This window comes from Tyto alba, unplaced genomic scaffold, assembly GCF_018691265.1.
Source record: "Tyto alba isolate M040663 unplaced genomic scaffold, T.alba_DEE_v4.0 Super-Scaffold_45, whole genome shotgun sequence".
Classification (NCBI taxonomy): domain Eukaryota; kingdom Metazoa; phylum Chordata; class Aves; order Strigiformes; family Tytonidae; genus Tyto; species Tyto alba.
In genome coordinates this window covers 5,983,923-6,003,302 of record NW_024881321.1, presented here as the reverse complement: position 1 = coordinate 6,003,302, position 19,380 = coordinate 5,983,923, and the positions used below count along the sequence as shown (strand labels likewise).

The 19,380-nt window shown below is 36.5% G+C and overlaps 1 protein-coding gene across 3 annotated transcripts in view; it reads right to left on the bottom strand.

Moving 5' to 3' along the window:
* Window positions 1–19,380, bottom strand: part of VWA8 (von Willebrand factor A domain containing 8) — a 194,830-nt gene that overhangs the window by 130,177 nt on the left and 45,273 nt on the right. For all 3 annotated transcript variants that reach the window (XM_042805822.1, XM_042805819.1, XM_042805821.1), the window contains exons 10-14: window positions 12,832–12,963; window positions 11,382–11,516; window positions 11,225–11,302; window positions 4,728–4,888; window positions 3,454–3,567 (exon numbers count right to left, since the gene is read on the bottom strand). In XM_042805822.1, coding sequence (XP_042661756.1) covers window positions 3,454–3,567; window positions 4,728–4,888; window positions 11,225–11,302; window positions 11,382–11,516; window positions 12,832–12,963 — 620 coding nt within the window. The remainder of the gene's footprint in view (window positions 1–3,453; window positions 3,568–4,727; window positions 4,889–11,224; window positions 11,303–11,381; window positions 11,517–12,831; window positions 12,964–19,380) is intronic.

Here is a 19,380-nt window from a genome sequence, read left to right as displayed (position 1 = left end):
ACAGCTGCCTTTCAGGCTCCAGCTATTGCGTTTTCTGAAATCCTGAACATGGCCTTGCCCTCTCCTAATCTAATGATTTCCTAATGAGGCTCAGGGCTTATTTCTTTCAAATTCTAGTCTGTCAGAAATAATCCTTTTTCTCTTGACATTGTATCTCCTCTGTTTATGACTATTTTCAGCTACTTCATTTAGGTCCTGCCTGATTGCTTAGACGTTAAAAACTGTCATGTATTTCCACTGAATCACTGATGTGCCTCTCAGTATGTTTCTTCCTCTTCCTCTGCTTCTCATAAGAACTACATTCATACATGAGATCAGGTAAATAATAAAAAGGTTAGTAACAAAAAGTTACTTGTGAACCTTAGTATGTATTCTACATATCATATTGATTCCCAGTATACAAATGAGAATCGAGGCTGAATGAAAGGGATTTAGGAAAAATAGTCAGAATAATCTCCTGATTCAAACAAAACTTGAAACCACTTTCCACAGGGAACTCCCTTACTGGAAAATTAACAGTAGTCTTTATGTGTCTCTCATCAAATATCACAGATTCAGTCCCAGCAGAATTGGGAATGACAGCATATATTCTGCAGGCCTGGCAAAGAGCAACGGTACTGAAATTACTTTAGTCAAATCCAGTAAGTCAGGATAAATACAGCACTCTTCATCTTACTCTAACATCAGAAATATAGCTAAGGACACTAGCCACAGCCATTGACACAAAGCAAAAGAGACAACATTTCTCATCAATATGGAAAGCATCTCCTAATTATGATTTCAAGTAAGAATTTTCCCAGCCAATCTGCTAATAAATTCAAGGTACAACATATTCTATATAACATCTACGCAAGGCAGTCTTTGGCAGGTAAATGAGGGATGGCTGGCACCATCCTGTTTTCTTAGTCTGTGATTAAATCAGCTGTCAGTACCCTAGATATCATTTGATGAGAAGGTGTCTGGAGAGAAGGGCTAATTCTGCACAGCCATTCTGCAACACTGGAAGGCACTGGAGCTTGCAGTGACAAGTAACTGCTGTTGAAAAGGATGAGTAGCAGGGAGGAACGCAGTCTTGGAATCAAGGAGTTACTGACATTGCGTCCTGGAGCCAGGGAAAGGTAGAGATGTTTTCAGAGTATGCAAGGGACCAAAACCAGGATGAGTTCCAGGAACACATTCAGTTCCTCAGGTGCTGACGAGAACTGTGCCCTCTCTACAGAGGAGTGGTTCACTGATGCCAAAAAAAGCCCATAGCCAAAACCAAAGTAGTAGATACATGTTTGCATTACTTTATCCTGGCTTCTTTTGAATAAGGCAGTACAGAAGAAAGCTGAACAAGGGCCACATTGAACATTTCACCCAGGAGAAGGCAGGATCCTTAGCACAATGGACTTCATCTAATTCAATACCAAGAACTTTCATCTGTGTCCAAGATGGTGCTAGATGATCACACTAAGTTTCTAGATGCAAGAATGCCTGCACAGTGGGGATACTGTTTGTTTGTTAAGATCAAGTACTCATCTGAAATGTATTCCCAAGACAACAGACACCCCTCATTTATGGATCAGAGGCTGAAAGCTCAACGTCAGTCAAATAGATAATTTAGAGCTTAGCAATTCACAATACCTTATGTTGCAAAATATGAAGGTGGCTAGGTAGAAGCAGTACATTGAGACCTCAAGGAAAGGTGGGCAGTCTTCTGAGGAAAGCCAAAAAAAAAAGACTTTTGGAGCCTCCAAAGTAGTCAAAAGCAATGCACAATTAGCACTGAACAGTGGAACCAAAATGTTACTTGATGACACTGAAGGGAAGGAAAGTGGGTACAGAGGTGTCACAGTAAGAAGACAAGTCTGCAGAATAGTCATTAAATACAGCTTGGACAGTTCCCATGGTCTAACAATAATAAAGGTTATAAGGGAGTCTGCCAGAACAGCCACAGTTAGAACAAACAGGGAGATACAGAATCCAGACGTAAAGCTCTATTCTTGTGAGAGAGATTTGATCCAGGAAGAGGGGCAGTACTGAAGATGAATGTGTGAAGAATTGTCTACATTTTCGGAGTATATTGGCATGAACTAAAGGGTACTGTACAGTAAGCAAAACAGCACAGCCACTGCCATTCTGCCTGAAAGCACCTTGGACAAGACCATGAACATGGAGCAGGGAGGAGTTACAAACACAGTGACCAAATGTATTTTGAAGTAAAAGTCCAGTGCAAAGTTGGGATACCATCCAAGATAGATCCTTGGAGCTTTTTTTCTTCGCTTTTCAAAGTCTTGGCTTAAAATCCTGATAAACAGGACACTCTACTGATACATAGTTCTTCACTCAAATAAAACAGATGCAGGAAATGCCCATCTATCTGGGTATATGGCCTCAGCAGTGTGGATACAATTTGCAACAGTTAGAAGGCTTAGATCACACCATACCTACAAAAAAGTCAAAATAAATGCTATGAAAGACCTAAAATTAAGTTTGTATCACACAGAATTTTGGATCAAAGTGGAACCAGAAATAACAAAACAACCAGGCACTAGAAGAAACCCAGCTTTTTGTAAAGGGTGGACCACGAAGGAGGTTGAAGAAGAAAAACTGTATTCAGCAAGACAAGCTTAGAGAAGCGGGGTGGCACATCATGAATGCATCCCTACTATAACCACAATAAGGCCTCTTCAAAGCTTGGGCACATGCACACGCTGCAGTGTAACTATGAGCACAGACATCTGATATAAAACTTCAGGCATATTTTCAGAGGTTAGAGCCATTTACGAATCACAGTATGTTTAGCTCCATATGTATTACTGAATATTAGATTGCATTTGTTTTTGATGTACACTCAACAATATCCCTCCCATTATCTAAAATTGGTCAGCAGTGTTTGACTATGTATCAAGTATGGTCTCAGAGGACTAGAAAACTTTCCTATCTGTGGAACATTTCTAGCAGACAAGTGGAAGTGAAGAAACAAAAAGAATAAGCATAATGGGTCCCAACCCATCCTTAGGATTTCCTGCTCCATATTAGTTGTAAATTAAGTACCAGCTTTCTAGCTAATGAAGCAAAAGAAAGCCACAATTTGTAGTTAACTTCAATTTAGCTTTATTTTCCAACACTTTTAATAACATGTTCCAAAATTAAATATTATATACCTTTATATCTATGTTTTTATGTACCTATCATTTCTCTTCAATTTCTAACTCCTTCTGTTAGAGGATATTGAATGTTTTCCTTTTAGTTCAAGCACTCTAAACAGGATATAATTTTCCCATGCCACAAAAAGAAAAAAAGCTCATGAGGAAACTGACGTTTAAAATATGTTTCTCTTAGTGATTAGAAGGTATCAATTTAATAGGGAAGCATTTTACATGATGTTTTTGTAACAAAAAAAAAAAAAAAGAGTTTTTTACAGGATGAAATGCTGTTTGCATTCTATAGCTGTAGATGACACTTTACCTTTCCTGCAGTTTCTCATCAGAGATCTGTAATGCTTCTTTTAAGTTTTGGTATCTATCTTCCCTTAACAATCTGGTGCCATCATAGAGAGTCAGTTCTCTGTCATGTATTAGTCTGTTTGAAAACAAAGAATAAGCTTGATCTAGACTTTGATTATTTTTTAAACTACTTATATCAACTAACACTTTTTTAAAAGGATATAGAAGTCAACATGGGTCATAGTTTAAAAAAAAAAAAGTTATGCCAATCTAAGAAGCATCCAGGTGTGGAGGTAAAATAATATGCATAAATAAACAGTTTCATCATATAGTCAATTAGTCAACTTAGTAAGAAAATGAAAAATAAAAAATTCTGTCTTACCAGTAGAGTGTGCATGAATGGTATGAAACAGCCATTTCATTATATTTGTACCAAGTAATACACTTCTGTTTCATTTCTTGAAGAAATATATTTCAGTTGGCTTTAATGATTAACATAAATACAGATCTTGCTTCTGTTTCTTTTTTTATATAGAGGTTGATAAGATATAATGCATGCACATGTCAGAAGGAAAATCAGGAGGGAAAGCTAAACTGATTAAAAAGGTAAAAAACAGGCAAGCGTAATTGTCTCTTCTGCCCTTCTGCATATATATATAATAAAATAAGTCACAAAATGTTTTTGCTACAACCTGCACTTAAAGCTGGTGACGTCCTTTAAGTTTGCAAAAAGCAGCATAAGATTCAGGCACATGAAATAGCACAAAAATTTGACGTGACAGCATAGGTTATTATTAACACAGTATTTGCTATTACTACTTCTCCTAAGTTTAATTTATTTTTTATTGAATTATGAAATAATGTTTAGAAAGTATTCTTTGCAATCAATTTAAAGCATGCTTTTACATATAACTGTAATAACACATTCTATTTAGAAGCAGAATGCGTTCAAAGTATTGTAAACATTTTCTGACATCTTGCATTTTCAATCATCGTGCAAATACTAATTTTTAGATTTCATAAATTTAGAGTAAAATCTAGCTCATTTTTCAATCCAGACTTAAATTCTGTATTTACAAAGATCTGGTTTCCTGTATGAATAGAGATTTACAAAGAACATGAAAGAATTGCTTCTGCTTTTAAGTATGTAATGACTGAACATTACATATTCTATGATCTTTACAGTATTCTTGAAGTTATAAAGTCATATTCACCAGAAAGAACTTAATTTCTCAGTATGCATGTGCTCAATAAGCAGATCATGTGCACCCGACTTATCCACGCTCACATCCTGACCTTTGAAGTACAGCTAGAGTGCCAGGGTTAATTCGATGAATGCCATCAAGAATAACAAGCTTTCCTTCCAGGGCAGCAGTAACAAGTGGTGATGGTCTCCAAGCAGTGTCTCCATTAGGAAGAGTATACCTTTGCTGTAGCAAATCTCTAGCCGTCATATCCTGTAAGCATCAATTCATCAGAAGAACATATTTATGTTCTTTTTTATTCATGTACAAGCACATGCTTTCTCCTTAAAAACTGCATTCTGTTTCTTGTACAAGCACATGCTTTCGCCTTAAAAACTGCATTCTGTTTCTTCCCGAGAATATTCCCCACGGTGATTAGCAGGAAATCTTCCATTACTTTTCCAAAGAGTATTAGACATACACACACGAATCTACACACACACACACTATGTTAAATAGTCTTTGGAAGTTCTAGACTATCACCACTTTGAAGCCAGAACACATGCCTTTTTTCTCCCCCTTAAATGTAATGCAAGGATATGACAACTTGTACACAGCTTTGTGTACAGAAGGGGGCAGCAATTTACCCCTGGAACAAACGAGTCATTTCATATAGAAGTCCTCTGAAACAGCAAAGATTTCATCATTAATCCTGAACACAAACCAGCATGACATTCCACCTCTCAGCAGAACGCGTTGGAGAATAAAGGAAAAGTAAGAAAAAAGCCAGTAACATGCAAAATATCAAAAGTACATAGCCTATCTCAAAATAATGCTTAAGGGATACATAAAAAACAAAGGCAAGATCTAGCATATTCTCCAGCACACATATTTGAGATGTTCCATTATAACAGGTATGCACTGGAGTAACAAAGACATAACAGCCATTTTGTGACCTGGAAGATGAAACTCCTTCCACAGGCCGTGCTGTGAACACAATCTAAAATCAGATGAGAAAAATATTTTCTATTGTAGCTGTAGCTTTTGCATATGTCCTTTTCACAACTATAAACCCTTTGAACTTTAAAGAATAAAAATAGAACACATTACGTCATATGGCCTGAATCATTTCCTCTTTCTACATTTCCTTAAAAGCCTTAAAATAACAGGACGAAGTCTGGTTCCTTCAGTGCTTCCACGTTTGTATAATTTAAAGTCCCACATTCAAGTCCACAAAACCAGACCATATTTTTATTGTTGCATTTCTGGGATTTTTTGTTTGCTTGTTTTTTTTTGTTTGTTTTTTTTAACTGCTGTGTTTGCCCTTTCCTATTTTATTACTGAATTAGACTAAAACCAGAACGTGAGACATTTTTATCAAAGCCAGAGAAAAATGTGGTTTTAGGACTTGCATCAGAAGTGTGCTTTCAGTAGCTAGAAAATGCTGTATAACTGAACATTTAACTAACACACCTGCTGCTAATTCACCTCTAGAGGAATGAAACAACACACAGTATGAATTGATTGGGAGTCTAGTATGCTATGCAGAATGTCCATCTGTAATTCCAACAACCACTTGAGAACCATGCATTAATTTTCTGGAGAAACAGACTCAGACTCAAAACACAAACTCAGAAGTGTATTTTACTGCAAAATATTTTCTGAAATATGAAATTAACGTTTATATTGTAATTTAAATGGCTGAATGAGATTCAATTTAGTGATGCATTAAAAAGAAGTATCATTTGCTAACACTGTGCGGATTCTGTAAGGGGTCTGTTTTATGGCTAAGAACTTGAATAGCGGTTTATGGTTTCTACTTACTTACTCTAAACCAATTTTTAATATATATTAATATTTTTAATATATGATATTAAAAATATATCATTATGAGATAAAGTGTTATAATACCCTAACTAAAAATCTGTCCTTTTGAAGGGAAGGTAATAGAAATGTATGAATTAAATTTTTTTTCCCTTATTTTGGGCAAAACTATGGCAATATTATATTGCCATGTGAGACAAAATGCTTATTTTAATTTGTAACAGTCATTGTAACTTATGTGTTTTACACTGCATTGTTTATTTTCTAAAATACCTTGTATACAGGGAAAAAAAAAGTTTAGGAGAGAAAACAAGTAGGATAACTTCTGTTCCACCCCCTTTAGCAGCTACAGCAATATAAGCCTCCAACCTAGTCATTTTTCATGGCTTACAACTGTTAATCATGTTCTTGGCAATTATGAGGTGAAAAATCTATGTTTCCTGCTTTTCATGCCAATTGGGACTCATATTTTGCTAGTATTTCTCAAATAAAAAATTGGAAGGAATTGGTAAAGAAAAACAATGAGGTAGTGCAAAAATAAAGAAAAAAAAGAAATCCTAGAAACAAAACCATCACAGTACACAAACACCAGCGATGTGCTTGAAACACTGTTTTTGCCGGGGAAGAAAAGGAGCAAGTTGCTGGAAAACTGTTCTAACATCACTTTGAATACTGCCTTTTTTTTTTTCCCCCTGAAACTCCTGGGGGGAAAATTCTTTTATTTTAAACAATTTAAATCAGAAGTTCCTTGACTACAGCCCACAAAGACCTCTCTGGTTGCTGCTTCTCATTTGCTGTTGCTCAACTGCAATAGCAGACAACTTAAACCCAAACCTTTCCTAATGAGGATGAGTTTCCTTTGTCAGCAATTTGCCTACATGGAATTGCATATAATGAGAAATCCATATAATGATGTCGGATATCATCAACGAGACAAGAATTGTTCTCTGAGCCAACTGTTCATGTAAGAGATGATCTATGTGCTCAAAAGGTTTGGGAGCCCTTGGTTTATATAAATTTGATTCTCATTTTACAACATAAAAGCTTTCTGATGTTTTTTCCCTGTGAAATCAATATAAGGAGCTATGCCTTTTCACACTATTCAAACCCTTAAATCAACCTCAGATGGTAAGAATGATGAAGCAATTATTAAAAATAAACATTATACATATAAAAAAATCTAAGAATTAATTTCTTCACAGAGCTTGAAGTAAAACAGTGCTATTGCTTCAGACCAAGGATAAGTGCCCAATTATTTGTTTTTGTGCCTGCAGAAACTAGTGGAAAATAAAAACGAACAATAGGACAAATAAAAGTCTCCTTAATTTTAGAAATAGATTTAGGACAACATGGTGTCTCAAAAAAATCAATAAGACACTTTTTTGAACCAAAGAAGAAAAATCTGTTAAATTTACAGCTCAAACTTCTCACAGACTTTATTGTTGAATTACTGCATGAATTAATACGTTTAACATTTATTCTGTCATTAAATTATCCTATTACTTTGCTATGCAAAACCCCTGATATGTTACCACATATTTTAAGAAAAACAAATGCATTCTTTAAATTTATCAGAAGATGTATCGCTCAGCTACATTCAATCAACTTTTTTATACACTGCTTCCTGTAAAAACTTTTGAGATTATGTAAGACATTGTACATAGGAAATATCTATATGCATTGAAACACTTGTGAATTTTAGGTAGACTTGTCTACACATGAATTTATAGTGAACTACAAGCTCACAATCATTTATTTGCCTTAGCGATACTGTTTGATATCACCAGAAAACGTCACTACAAAAACGCTCTGCCCTTTGAACTTGATCAAACCCTGGTGAAACCAAAGGAAAGGTTCACTTCAGCGGGAAATACTTCAAACCCTTGGCCTAGATTTTACTTCTGTAGGAATTACCGATCCCTCTGAAAAAAAGATGTTTACTGAGTAACTAATTTAATTGTCTGATCTTCTCATGTGTCTCCGAAAAGGAAGTCTTCTGCTCCTATTCAGCAAAGCCATGCTAATTAAAGGTAGGGTGTTGAAAAACAGCAGCCATATTTTTAAACAAATAATTGTGTAATTTTGCTGGTGAGTACGCAATATTGTTTTGCACGCAGCAAAACAAGGGCTAGGGTCTGCCTGTCCTTAAGCAGGTTTGTCAAGTTACAAAAGTTATTTTCCTGGGATGATTTAATAATACATTGGCAGTGACAAGTGCAGAGAGAAGTACGAAGGGTGGACATACTCAATTCTGGCTCAGAAACTATGCACCTATCTTAATATGCCACTGTGCAGAAGGTAATAGGCACTGCTTGTAACCTGGGTTTATTACTATGAACATAACATTGCACTGATGAGGCTATGTAGCTTTGGAACCCAAACCTGCTTGCACCTGGCCATGTTAAAGCATAAAAAAAGAGCACAAGTCATCTATCTGTCTGACACAGTTTCCCAGTTGGTGCCTTTATCAGCTGAAGCCATATAGAGGGAAGGAAAAGCAGTGGGATCCTGTCTGGGGAGTTTCTCAACAGTGCAGGAAAACATAAAATGGACTGTCTTTTTCCATCATCAGTAATATTTCTCTTTTCTATTTTCTCTCACTTTTTGTCTGTTTCGACCCTTTAACCTCACCACCTATTTCTGCCAATGTCTGTCTCTCCTCACATGTCACTGCACTTCCAAATCAGCTGCCACTGCCATTTCTTCCCTTGGATGTCTCCATGATGCCTGGGAAAAATTTAAAGAGGCAAAGAGGTGGAAGAAAGAGACCAATATGTTGCATTAAATCTGATGCTAATGTTTCCCTGCAGTATTGCAAATTATCACTTAGAACTGTAAATTCTGTGATATTTGGTGTATTTTGACTCACAAGGTCATGGGAGACTCTTGACTTCATACTTTATTTGAGAGTGTCTTCATTCTTCAAGGTTATGAAGAAAACCTTACATGTGTGATCTCTGCTGTGAAAAGCTAACAAATTAATTAATTCTACCTTTTAATCTTGTAATTTTTCAGTTTATGTGATGAGGTTAGAGTATATCAAGATCTAAGACTGACAATTCCTTCCAAACATGTACTGAGTGACCACTGGCTACAGGAGATCACTGCTAAGCATTACAGAGCTTGGGGTTTGCAAAAAACCTCTCGTGCTGGGGGAAAGCCTGAAGCACTATCCAGATGAAATCTAAGGGAGAAACCCTAAAGGTACAGCATCCCACTGTGCTGCGTTTACCATACTTTGAGACAGCTGACAGCTCCAAAACCTTCATTCCCTTATTATTATACATGTCCAACCCTCCTGGAACCACTACTGCTACTTCTGTATTAATCTTTTTAAATGCAAACTTTGCATTTTGCTCAGTAAAACCATTCACTCTGCCCTTACTTTTTCAATTACTGTAGATTCCTTCTTTCAACTCATGAAAAATGCAACTACAACAAACTCCTTGCCACCACCTTCAGACACCCTTACAATTTCTCTAGATCTTCCTTCTTGTCATTTTACCCCATAACTGCCATTCTAAGGCAACCACATCAACTGCATGTGCATGTCTCAGTGTTAATGCATACTTTGCCCCAAATTTATCTTTGAAGCCACAACTGTACTAAGACATAACATAAATTGGCAACAATTAGGTGAAGGGTGAAAGAAAATTACTTTCTGTTTGTTATAGCACCTATGAATAATGAAGTTAATATTCACTGAATGTAATATGTATATATTAAACAGCAGCCCTCATTTTATATTTCTAGAATGCAACATTTTTGAACATGGAACCTTTTCTTCTAATCTCTACTGCAACACAGTCCCACCACAACTGTAATTGTCAGACTAAAGAGAAAAGAAAAAAGGAAAAGGCACAGAATTGATAATATTGATTAAAATTCCACGTTAGGCATCAGAAAAAATAAACATGTAAGAAGATGTTCGGTGGTCCTGACAAGAAGAAACACATCAAAAAAACAGAAGAAATATTAGGCTTATGGAACATGACAAGTAGCTTTTTAAAAATTCCCCAGAAACATAAAACCCATTATGTATTCTCATTACAATAAAGAAACTGTCTTCGATAATATTAAAAAAAATGTGTTGATAATGGAGAGTTCCATTATAAGATTAAATAGCATATGGACAAAAGAAAAAAAAAAGGAAAGACAAAAGGTCTTCTGGAGGCATTCAACATGTGTGAATTACAAGTGGTCATCACTCTGACCTAAAGGCAGGAAACATACTTTGAAAGGGAAAAAAAATCCAAAAAGGACAAGTCATAAAAGACAAAGTTTTCTTTATGACACTCATTCATGCCAAATCACAAAAAATTAGTTGTCAATTCTCTGACGCTAGGAGAAAGACCAGTGTTAAAAGATTCTCCTCACATTTTATTTAGATTACCTCTCTTTCACATTCAGAAGGAAGTCAATAAAATTGAAGGAAAGCAGTATCAGGGCTAGTTTATATGTAATAACATTTTTCTATCTATATTGCTGCACAGTATCCTCTCTGTTTAGACCTGCAATAAGAATAGATTTTAGATGAACATTATAATAGAGAGAGTGAAAAAAGCTCTATAATGGTCAGAAAACTTTGTTACCTCTGAAATCTTCACTATCCTTTATTTTTTTAATCCATATAGGAGATCATCAGTGATTTTAAAACCTGCAGCTATGTTCATATACAGCTGCAGCTTTTAAAATAACTGAGACAGAGAATACACACAAAGAATCGATGTCTGCGTATTATATTTTAGATCACATGTAAAGCACAATCATCACCTGTTTACTTACCTGATAGAGCATGATAGGTTCTATGCTGTATCCTAGTATATCAGCAAACTCCTTAGCAATAACTGTTTTGCCACAGCCCTAAAAAGTTAAAAAATAAAGCTAAATTATGTTCTAAGGAACATGGGGAAGGAGGGAGAGAAGAAATTTAAATTCTTACTTTTCCTCCAATTAAACACATATCTTTAACCATATGGGATTGCATCATTTCTGCCAACAGTTGATTATGGCTGGAAGTTCTTATGAAAGTATCTGATCGAGGATGCTCTTTTAACAGCCCAGTCCCAGCTGGAACCTATAAGGAAAAAAAAAAATAATCAAAATGCTAAATAAGCTATAGTGTGATAATTCTAGGCTTTGTATGGACTGGGTTACACTTCTCCAAACCTACTGTAATGTCTTGCTCATGACTGTCATCCATCAAACTTAACTCTTTCACTTAAAAACATTCAATCATATAATTTCTAATAGACAACCTCATTCACACCTCCTTCACCCACTCTTCATGAAAAAAAATAACAAAATGTGAACCAATAAGGTTACAGCATTGGAGTCTGCAAAGAACTTGAGGCTGTTTATGCTAGAGACAAAATATAAAAATCACCAATATTTATTGCTCATCAGAGAAACACAGAAGAGAAAGAGCAATTTGTATTGTGAAAATCTGAAGGAGCTACTTTAATCAGAACTTTGGAAAGTTTCAGTCATTCCCTATGTTAAGGCACTTCCTATTCCAGTCTGGGAACCATTTCATCTGCAAACTCCTAACGCCCTCCTGTTCACATTCTGCAGACCTGTTTTCAGAAGGTATCACCTACACGTCAAACAAAAGCAAAAATCTTCCCCTCAAACAGAGCTGAATCAGGTCCCTACAGACTCAGCTTTTTCTGACAAATTCCCATTTGCTGCTGTTGACCTTTTTCACTTTGCCACGGTGCAAACTCTCTGGGGAGTTCCTCACCAATGTTAATATGATCTCTCTCTGACTCCCACTAATTCACCTTCTTTACAGACTCTCCAAATTCAACACTAACTTCAAATTCTCAGATCAGCATCTGTTTCCTGAATAAGATCTTATTTCACCACCTAACAGGTCATAAACTTAATTGGAAGAAACTCAAACTAATCATATTTGATGTGATTACTTTTGTTCCATTTTCCCAACATCCTGCGTCGGAACATTACCAAGCACTCATTAGATTTTATTTGAAGTGTAGACAAAGACAGACTATTGTTTTTATTAAAAGAAAAAGGGAAAGCAGCACCAAGAGCATCAGAAGCATTCTCTGTTATTCTAATCCAATAAAAAAATATGAAATTTAGAGGATTTTCTTTCATCCATTCTTTAGCATTTCTTTTAACACAAGAAACTTAAATGAAACATGTGCATGAAAGTATGAGTTTATCTAGAAATAAAATCTTGTGTACCTATAATCTAATATTCCAATATCTAAATGCTTTTCTAATAAATATAATGTGTTAGTCTACCAAAAACTATTGAGTGTAAATGAGTTTTAGTATCAGGTGTAAGTGTCAAATTCTTGATGAGATGAAAACAAGTTAATGGTGTCTAAAAACATACATAGTTTGATGAAGATACAAAATCATACCTGGAATGTCACTTCTTTTTCACCAATCCGGACAGTTACATCAGCCTTGAAGGGTTTGTTTCCATGTACACTTTCTACTTTTGTAATCCTTCTGGGAAGCGAGTGACTTGCTGAATCCTGAAGCTCAAAACGCTGTAGAATTAGAGGGTGGAGGAAAATAATTATTAAATGCAGCTTTCTGTTTTTAAAAATTGATCCTTCAGAAAACAAGGCCAGAACTATATTCAAGATTAATTGCTTGTGAAGTCCTAAATCCATTTACTTTACTTCAACTTTTGCTTCATATACCTGTATATTTTACATTTAAAACCAAAGCAAAAAGATTGTATACCATCTACTTATTCTGACTGTAGTGACAGATGTAAAGTGAAAGTGTCATATGGTGACTTTGCCAAGTCTTAGCCTGACAGACAAAAATAATAAGAGAAACAGATGATAGCCTTTAGCATGTGTAATAATAGATCACCTATCTCTGCAGGTCATTATAACCAATTGCAGATTTAAACATCTGGCTACCAATAAAAATAACCATCAAACATTATGTTTACTTAGCTCCACAGCCTTATCATACAGTGAAAATTAAGGACGACCTGTTCAAATTAAGCCTTCAGCATGTTCTGTGTATATAAAGGACAAAACCCAGGACATTTGTCTTCCCAATTCTCTTTTGAGCATTACATTCTCTATTTTATGCTGTATATAGAAAGCATGTAAACCATTTTAAAAATCCTGTAAAAAGTCTATTTTGATGGGGAAGGAGAAGTCGTATCAAGGGGGTTTATGCACAGAAAACCCACTAACTGAAATTACTGAACTCATAGAGCCATTTTATTCATCAGAGTGAAAGCTGAGTAAACAAGAGAAAAAGGAGTATTATCCAACTCTTGAGAATTCTTAGAAAAGAGATTTTTTTAAAACAGAAGTCACTCATATAAAATAATTCTTAAAAAGCATGCAGTTTTATTATTACTAGGATTCACAGCACCACCTATTAAAGTTTAGAAAGAAAACTGAGATGCTTTCATACAAATGCTTTGGCTCATCACCTCTTTGTAAATTCCCATTCTGGAACAAGAGTACAAAAATTTCATGTTTAAACATGAATTAAGATAAATGTGCTTTAGTAAAGGGCTGCACCAAATTACATTCTTATTGTGAGAGTTGAGTCTACTTCAGACACCATTAGACGTTTAAACAGCAAGAGAGGACAGGAATGCCTACTGAGTAGTATCTCAAACTATGATTCTGAGAAAAGCTCCAACTATGATTTTGTGAAATGAACTACAGATGTTCTTGCTTATATGTTCATTAGTAAACTGTAATATTCTTACTAAGTTAATGGCATTTTGGATAGGATGAAAGCTGCTCATACACAAAATTGCAAACTGCTTATATGCAAAAAGTCTTTAATCAGATACCAACAAAAGAAAGTGTGAGCAAGCAAGAAGATTATCTGCACCAGCAGTCCCTGTAACAAACAAGAAAAATGTGGAGACAGCAGCAGAAGACAAAGGTACACAAAGGTCTTGGGAGTCTAAAATTTGTAAGGTGTCTTTTGGTTTGGGGTTTTGGGGTTTTTGTTTACTTGGGTTTTTTTGGTGGTGGTTTTTTTTCTTGGTTTGGGTCTTTTTTTCCCTTAAAAACTTGTTGAAGTTTCTGCAGCTAGCCTGTTAGACCCTAAATAAGGACAGTGAAAGAGGACTGTATACCTCTGTCCAGATCGGTACGGAACTTACACAACTTGAATTCATCTGAGTTTGTACAATTTGAATTCATCACATGTAAGCACAGAGATGCTGCTGAATTGGATAATGTAGCAATTAAACAAGTTATCACACTTATACGTGGACAGAAGCAACAAACAAAACCATTTGTGGCTGTCGTGGTTTGAGCTCAAAAGGCAACTGAGCACCACACAGCTGCTCACTTCCTCCTCCCCCAGTACTGAGAAGGACAGGCTTGGGATTCGAGATAGGACAGGGAGAGATAAATCACCCATTATGGTCATGGGCAAAAGACAGACTTGTTAGAGGGAAAAAAAAGAACATAAATTTATTACAGACACTAACAACAGCACTTAATAGATAGAGTAGGACAGTGAGAAGCATTGTCACATCTTGAGAACACTTTCCTCCCACTCCTCCCTTCTTCCCAGCTCAGCTCTGCTCCCGATATCTCTACTTCCTTCCCCCAGTGGCACAAGCGGCAGGGAATGGGGGGGGTGCAGTCAGTGCTGCCGCTTCTTCCATCTTTGGCAGGGGAAAACTCCAGAACTTCTTCCCCCTGCTCCATCGTGGTCCCCCTCTCACAGGAGACAGTCCTCCACAAACTTCCTCTGACATGAGACCCTCCCACGGGCCACAGTGTTTCCCTCACTGCTCTAGCATGAGACACCAACTTTCTCCAACTGGAGTCCCTCCCACAATCTGCAGCCCTTCCCGAGCTGCTCCGGCGTGGGACACCCCCACACGCTGCAACCCTCCCGGCGCCAAACTTGGTGCACAGGTGGGTCTGACTTGGAGCTAGTGGAGCTTTGAGAAGCTTCTCTCACGGGGCTACTGATGTAGACCCATCCCCTGCTACCCAAAAACCCCACCACTCACTCAAACCCAGGACACTCACTTTCAGAGTAAGACAGATCTCTGAAGCATTTCTTCATTTAGAATTATGATAGCTGGATATGTAATCAGAGGGGCATGAAATGGATGTAGAACACATTAAACATGCTTCTGCCTGAGCCAGACATTGATAGCTGCAAAGGAAAAAATATTTGTGGCTTGGAAGGAGCACATTCAGTATCAGAAAACTTGGGAGACACTTGGTAAGCCAAAAGTGGGCAGCCTCATTACCTCAGACTCAAGCGGAAAGAAAAAAGAAAAGACTAGCCACCAAAAACAAGGGAAGTGGTTTGGCAGTCCATAATCACCAGGCCACATTCTGCATGCCTAGAAACACGTGAGAAAAGGCAAGCTGTAAAAATTAGAGAAAAGGAAGAAGAGGAATTCTGACCACTTGAAAGTATTTAATGATCAGTAATGTCTCAGCATGGAAACTGCAAAGAATACACTGGTGATCCAGCTGGTCAAAGGAACAGAGAGTCTAAATGAGACATATTTGCAGATAACCACTATGCTGAACCCACAAGACAGCCAAGCTATCCAAAAGAGGCATCCAAAGGCAACTGATCTTTCTTGAAGATTCTCTGCATAGGAAGGAAGGATAATTTTTCAAGGAACAAGAGGACTGAACTGTTTTCTCAAGAAGCAAAATATGAACTGCAAGTGAAAGACAGGATAGATATAGTCTGAGGGACAGATTCCTGTACAATGGTATGTATTGGAATTAAAAGCATTCACTAATGCAAAACCTCAAAGATTATAGATTACTTTGAGGGAGAATAAACGAGAAACAAATCTTTTCTTAGACCAAAATTTGCAACAGAAATATCTTAGAAGTGAACAGAATTGTCTAGACAAGAAAGAAGATTCCAGTTTTCTGAACTATTAGACCACTCTCTATGAGAAAGTGTCTATGTAGTCTGAAGATTCCATACTGTGAGGCAAGGGCACAGTTCTCAAGGAGGAGGTCAGGTGAGATTAAAGATTATGTAAAAATAAGTCAAAAGGAACAAACAAGCATATCAACAAATCAAATATCAACAATTTGATATAAGATCAAGACAGTAAACACAGTATTAATGAAGGTATGAAAAGAATGAAGAAAAATTCTAGAAGAATCTTAGAGTGAAGATAAACACTTGAACAGTAGGCTAAAAGGGACTTGCTCATTTATTAAGACAAATCTGATCTATAAGTTGTTTCTAAAATCTGACGGGAAGTTTCTCTTGATTAGAAGGTTAAAAAACCGATGTCTGCTTCCAACAACGAGAAAAAAATATACATGCAAAAGGTATGTGAGAATTAAGAATCTGAAATAAAATACTGAAAGCTTACAGAACAATGAAGAAATAAGGGTAGAAGAGTTGGAGTCTCATATGGGCCACCAAACTCAGCTGAAATGAAGATGACCAGTTTTATAAATGTCTATCAATATTATACAGGAAAGAAAGCTTCAATACTCTGGGAGACATCATATGTGCTTAAGCTTATTGTTTGCGAAAGTTTAACTGGAGGTTGTTTTCCTTGAAAGCAATGATTTCTCTCTATATAAATCTTATCTAGAAAAAGCTTAAATAATTTTTTACTTAATTTTTGCAATCGTATTTCAAATGTTCATCTGTCATTCAAAATAATTTGTCATGCTCTTATTTCATGCAAGTACAGAATAACTTTAAAGGCCAGAATTCAAACCAACTCACATTTTCCTTTGCAAGATCTTCTAAGTTTAAGATCTTCCTTAAGAATCAGAATAGAAATTGATACAGTTTCCAAAGTACAGAAACTTCAAATAAGGTTACACAAAGGCATATCATTCTCCAGTTTATCTTGGTACTAATGTCCTGCCTGTTGCAAGTTAATGAACTAATGAATGCTGCAAACTGTAGCCCCTGTACAAATGTTCTGTATGACAAGCAACTCTCGGGAGCATGGCTGATGCTGGATTACTATGCAGTTTATAAATGCCTTTTTGATGCTAACTAGTTTGACACAAGGAACCACATTTGTATCAAATGAAAAAGCTGGTTGATAGCTCTAAGCCTATGAGGTTTTAACTCCAACTAGATCCACTCAATGAGAGATTGGCATTTCAAAGCATCTTTACACATCCAAGAGTAACACCATAACTAACTACTTTCACTCACAGGGAAGGTATAAGTCAGTATTTCACATTAATTCATTATTGAGAATAAGAATTAAGAGGAATGCCTAGGTCTTTGTGGAGTCTCAGCAAGGAAGGAGGCACATAAGAAAAAGATTTACCCAAGTTGAAGATAATGTTTGTGAAGACAGGGCCTGAAGAATATGATCTCTTCAAGAAATATGCACAGGGTCTAACAACTGCCAGAACTAGCTGTTGAGCCTAACTGCTGGCTACCTCACTTCTCAGCTCCAACAGCTGACTGGAAGGGAAGACATCCTGAAAGTACGATAAGTTATCAACCAGAGTACTACTTCCCCATACCCGTCTCCAAGTCTGATGCCTAAACTTTACTTTTTATTATATGAAGTTTGTTTTCATTTTCTTTAAATGTTAGATGATATTAAGAAGTGATTCAGTTCACACAAATTAATGTACCAATTGCAAATACACTTTGAGTATTTATTTTTTCAACTCTCAGTACCTCCAGTTAAGATTAGTACTTCCTAACTGTATTCTGTTACACTGAGAGAAGTATTCAATGGCAAATATTAGCTGGAAACTCTGGAAATCGGCAAGAAGGTAGAGTAAGAAATCACCTTGCTTTTGTCAGGCTCCTCTCCCTCACAGTTCTTATGGAATGGAAAAAAAAAATCTTATCCATATTTAATACAGTTCTGGCACTGCTATTACTATAATATCATTATAAACAGAAGTTCCTCAGTACAACCAGTTATTTTCTGTATTTCTTAAGGTTCATTGCTTAACAAGATTTGTTGTGTGCAAAGAGAATAAAATTCCAAATAGGATTATAGGTACTTGTTGACATAATAGGACAAGTTTATATAAGTAGAGATGAGGAAGAGTATCACAAAAAACGAAAATGAACACAGAAAAATGTAAATGATAAGGAGATATTTAAATGTAGATGATCATTGAGAAAGATTTTACTAGTCAAATCAACCTGTCTTACACAGGAAGCAAAAGCACGCACAACACATTAAATTAAATAAAAGAAGTGGAAAATGAAGGAAGCTGATGGTACTGAACATAAAGACATTCACCATCTATAACTGACAGTGGCAATAAAATGACACAAAGGGTTTTAAATAAAGGCATATTAAGAACAGAAGTGACTGTTACTGCTCTGCTAACAGATGGAAGTCTGTATTTCTACCCAGACCATGGTTCCTACAGGCAACTTCAACCACCCACATATCTGGTGGAAGGGCAACACAGGGTGATACAATCAATCTAGACTTTTGAGGCTGCCTGGAATAATCTCAACACAGGCACTTGCACCGGCTAGGCAGGGGTGATGCACAGACAGGTTGTGCTATTCACAAACAAGGAGCAATTGGTTGTGGATGTGGCAATCAACATCAGCTTTGGCTGCAGCAATCATGAAATAACAGAGTTCAAAATCCTGAGGGGGAGTGATGAAGGCAACTAACATCGACTACAGATTCTGGATTTCAGGCCAGATTGGCTTATTCTGAGAAGTGGTAGGTAGGATCACACAGGAGGTAGCTTTGAAGGTTCATGAAAGCTCGCAGGTTATTCAGGACGACCTCCTTCAAATGCAAGGAGTGTCCATCCCAAAACAGCACAACAAGAAGGAGACCAGCCTGGTTACACAGGGAATACAGAACCGAGCTGCAATGCAAAGAGGCCGCATATGGGAAGTGTCAGCAGCAATGGTCTACAAACATTTCTCTGACATCTAGGCTTGGTTGTAGGAAAGACAAAATTCACTAGGTGTAAAGTTGGTTATTTCTAAATATGCACGCA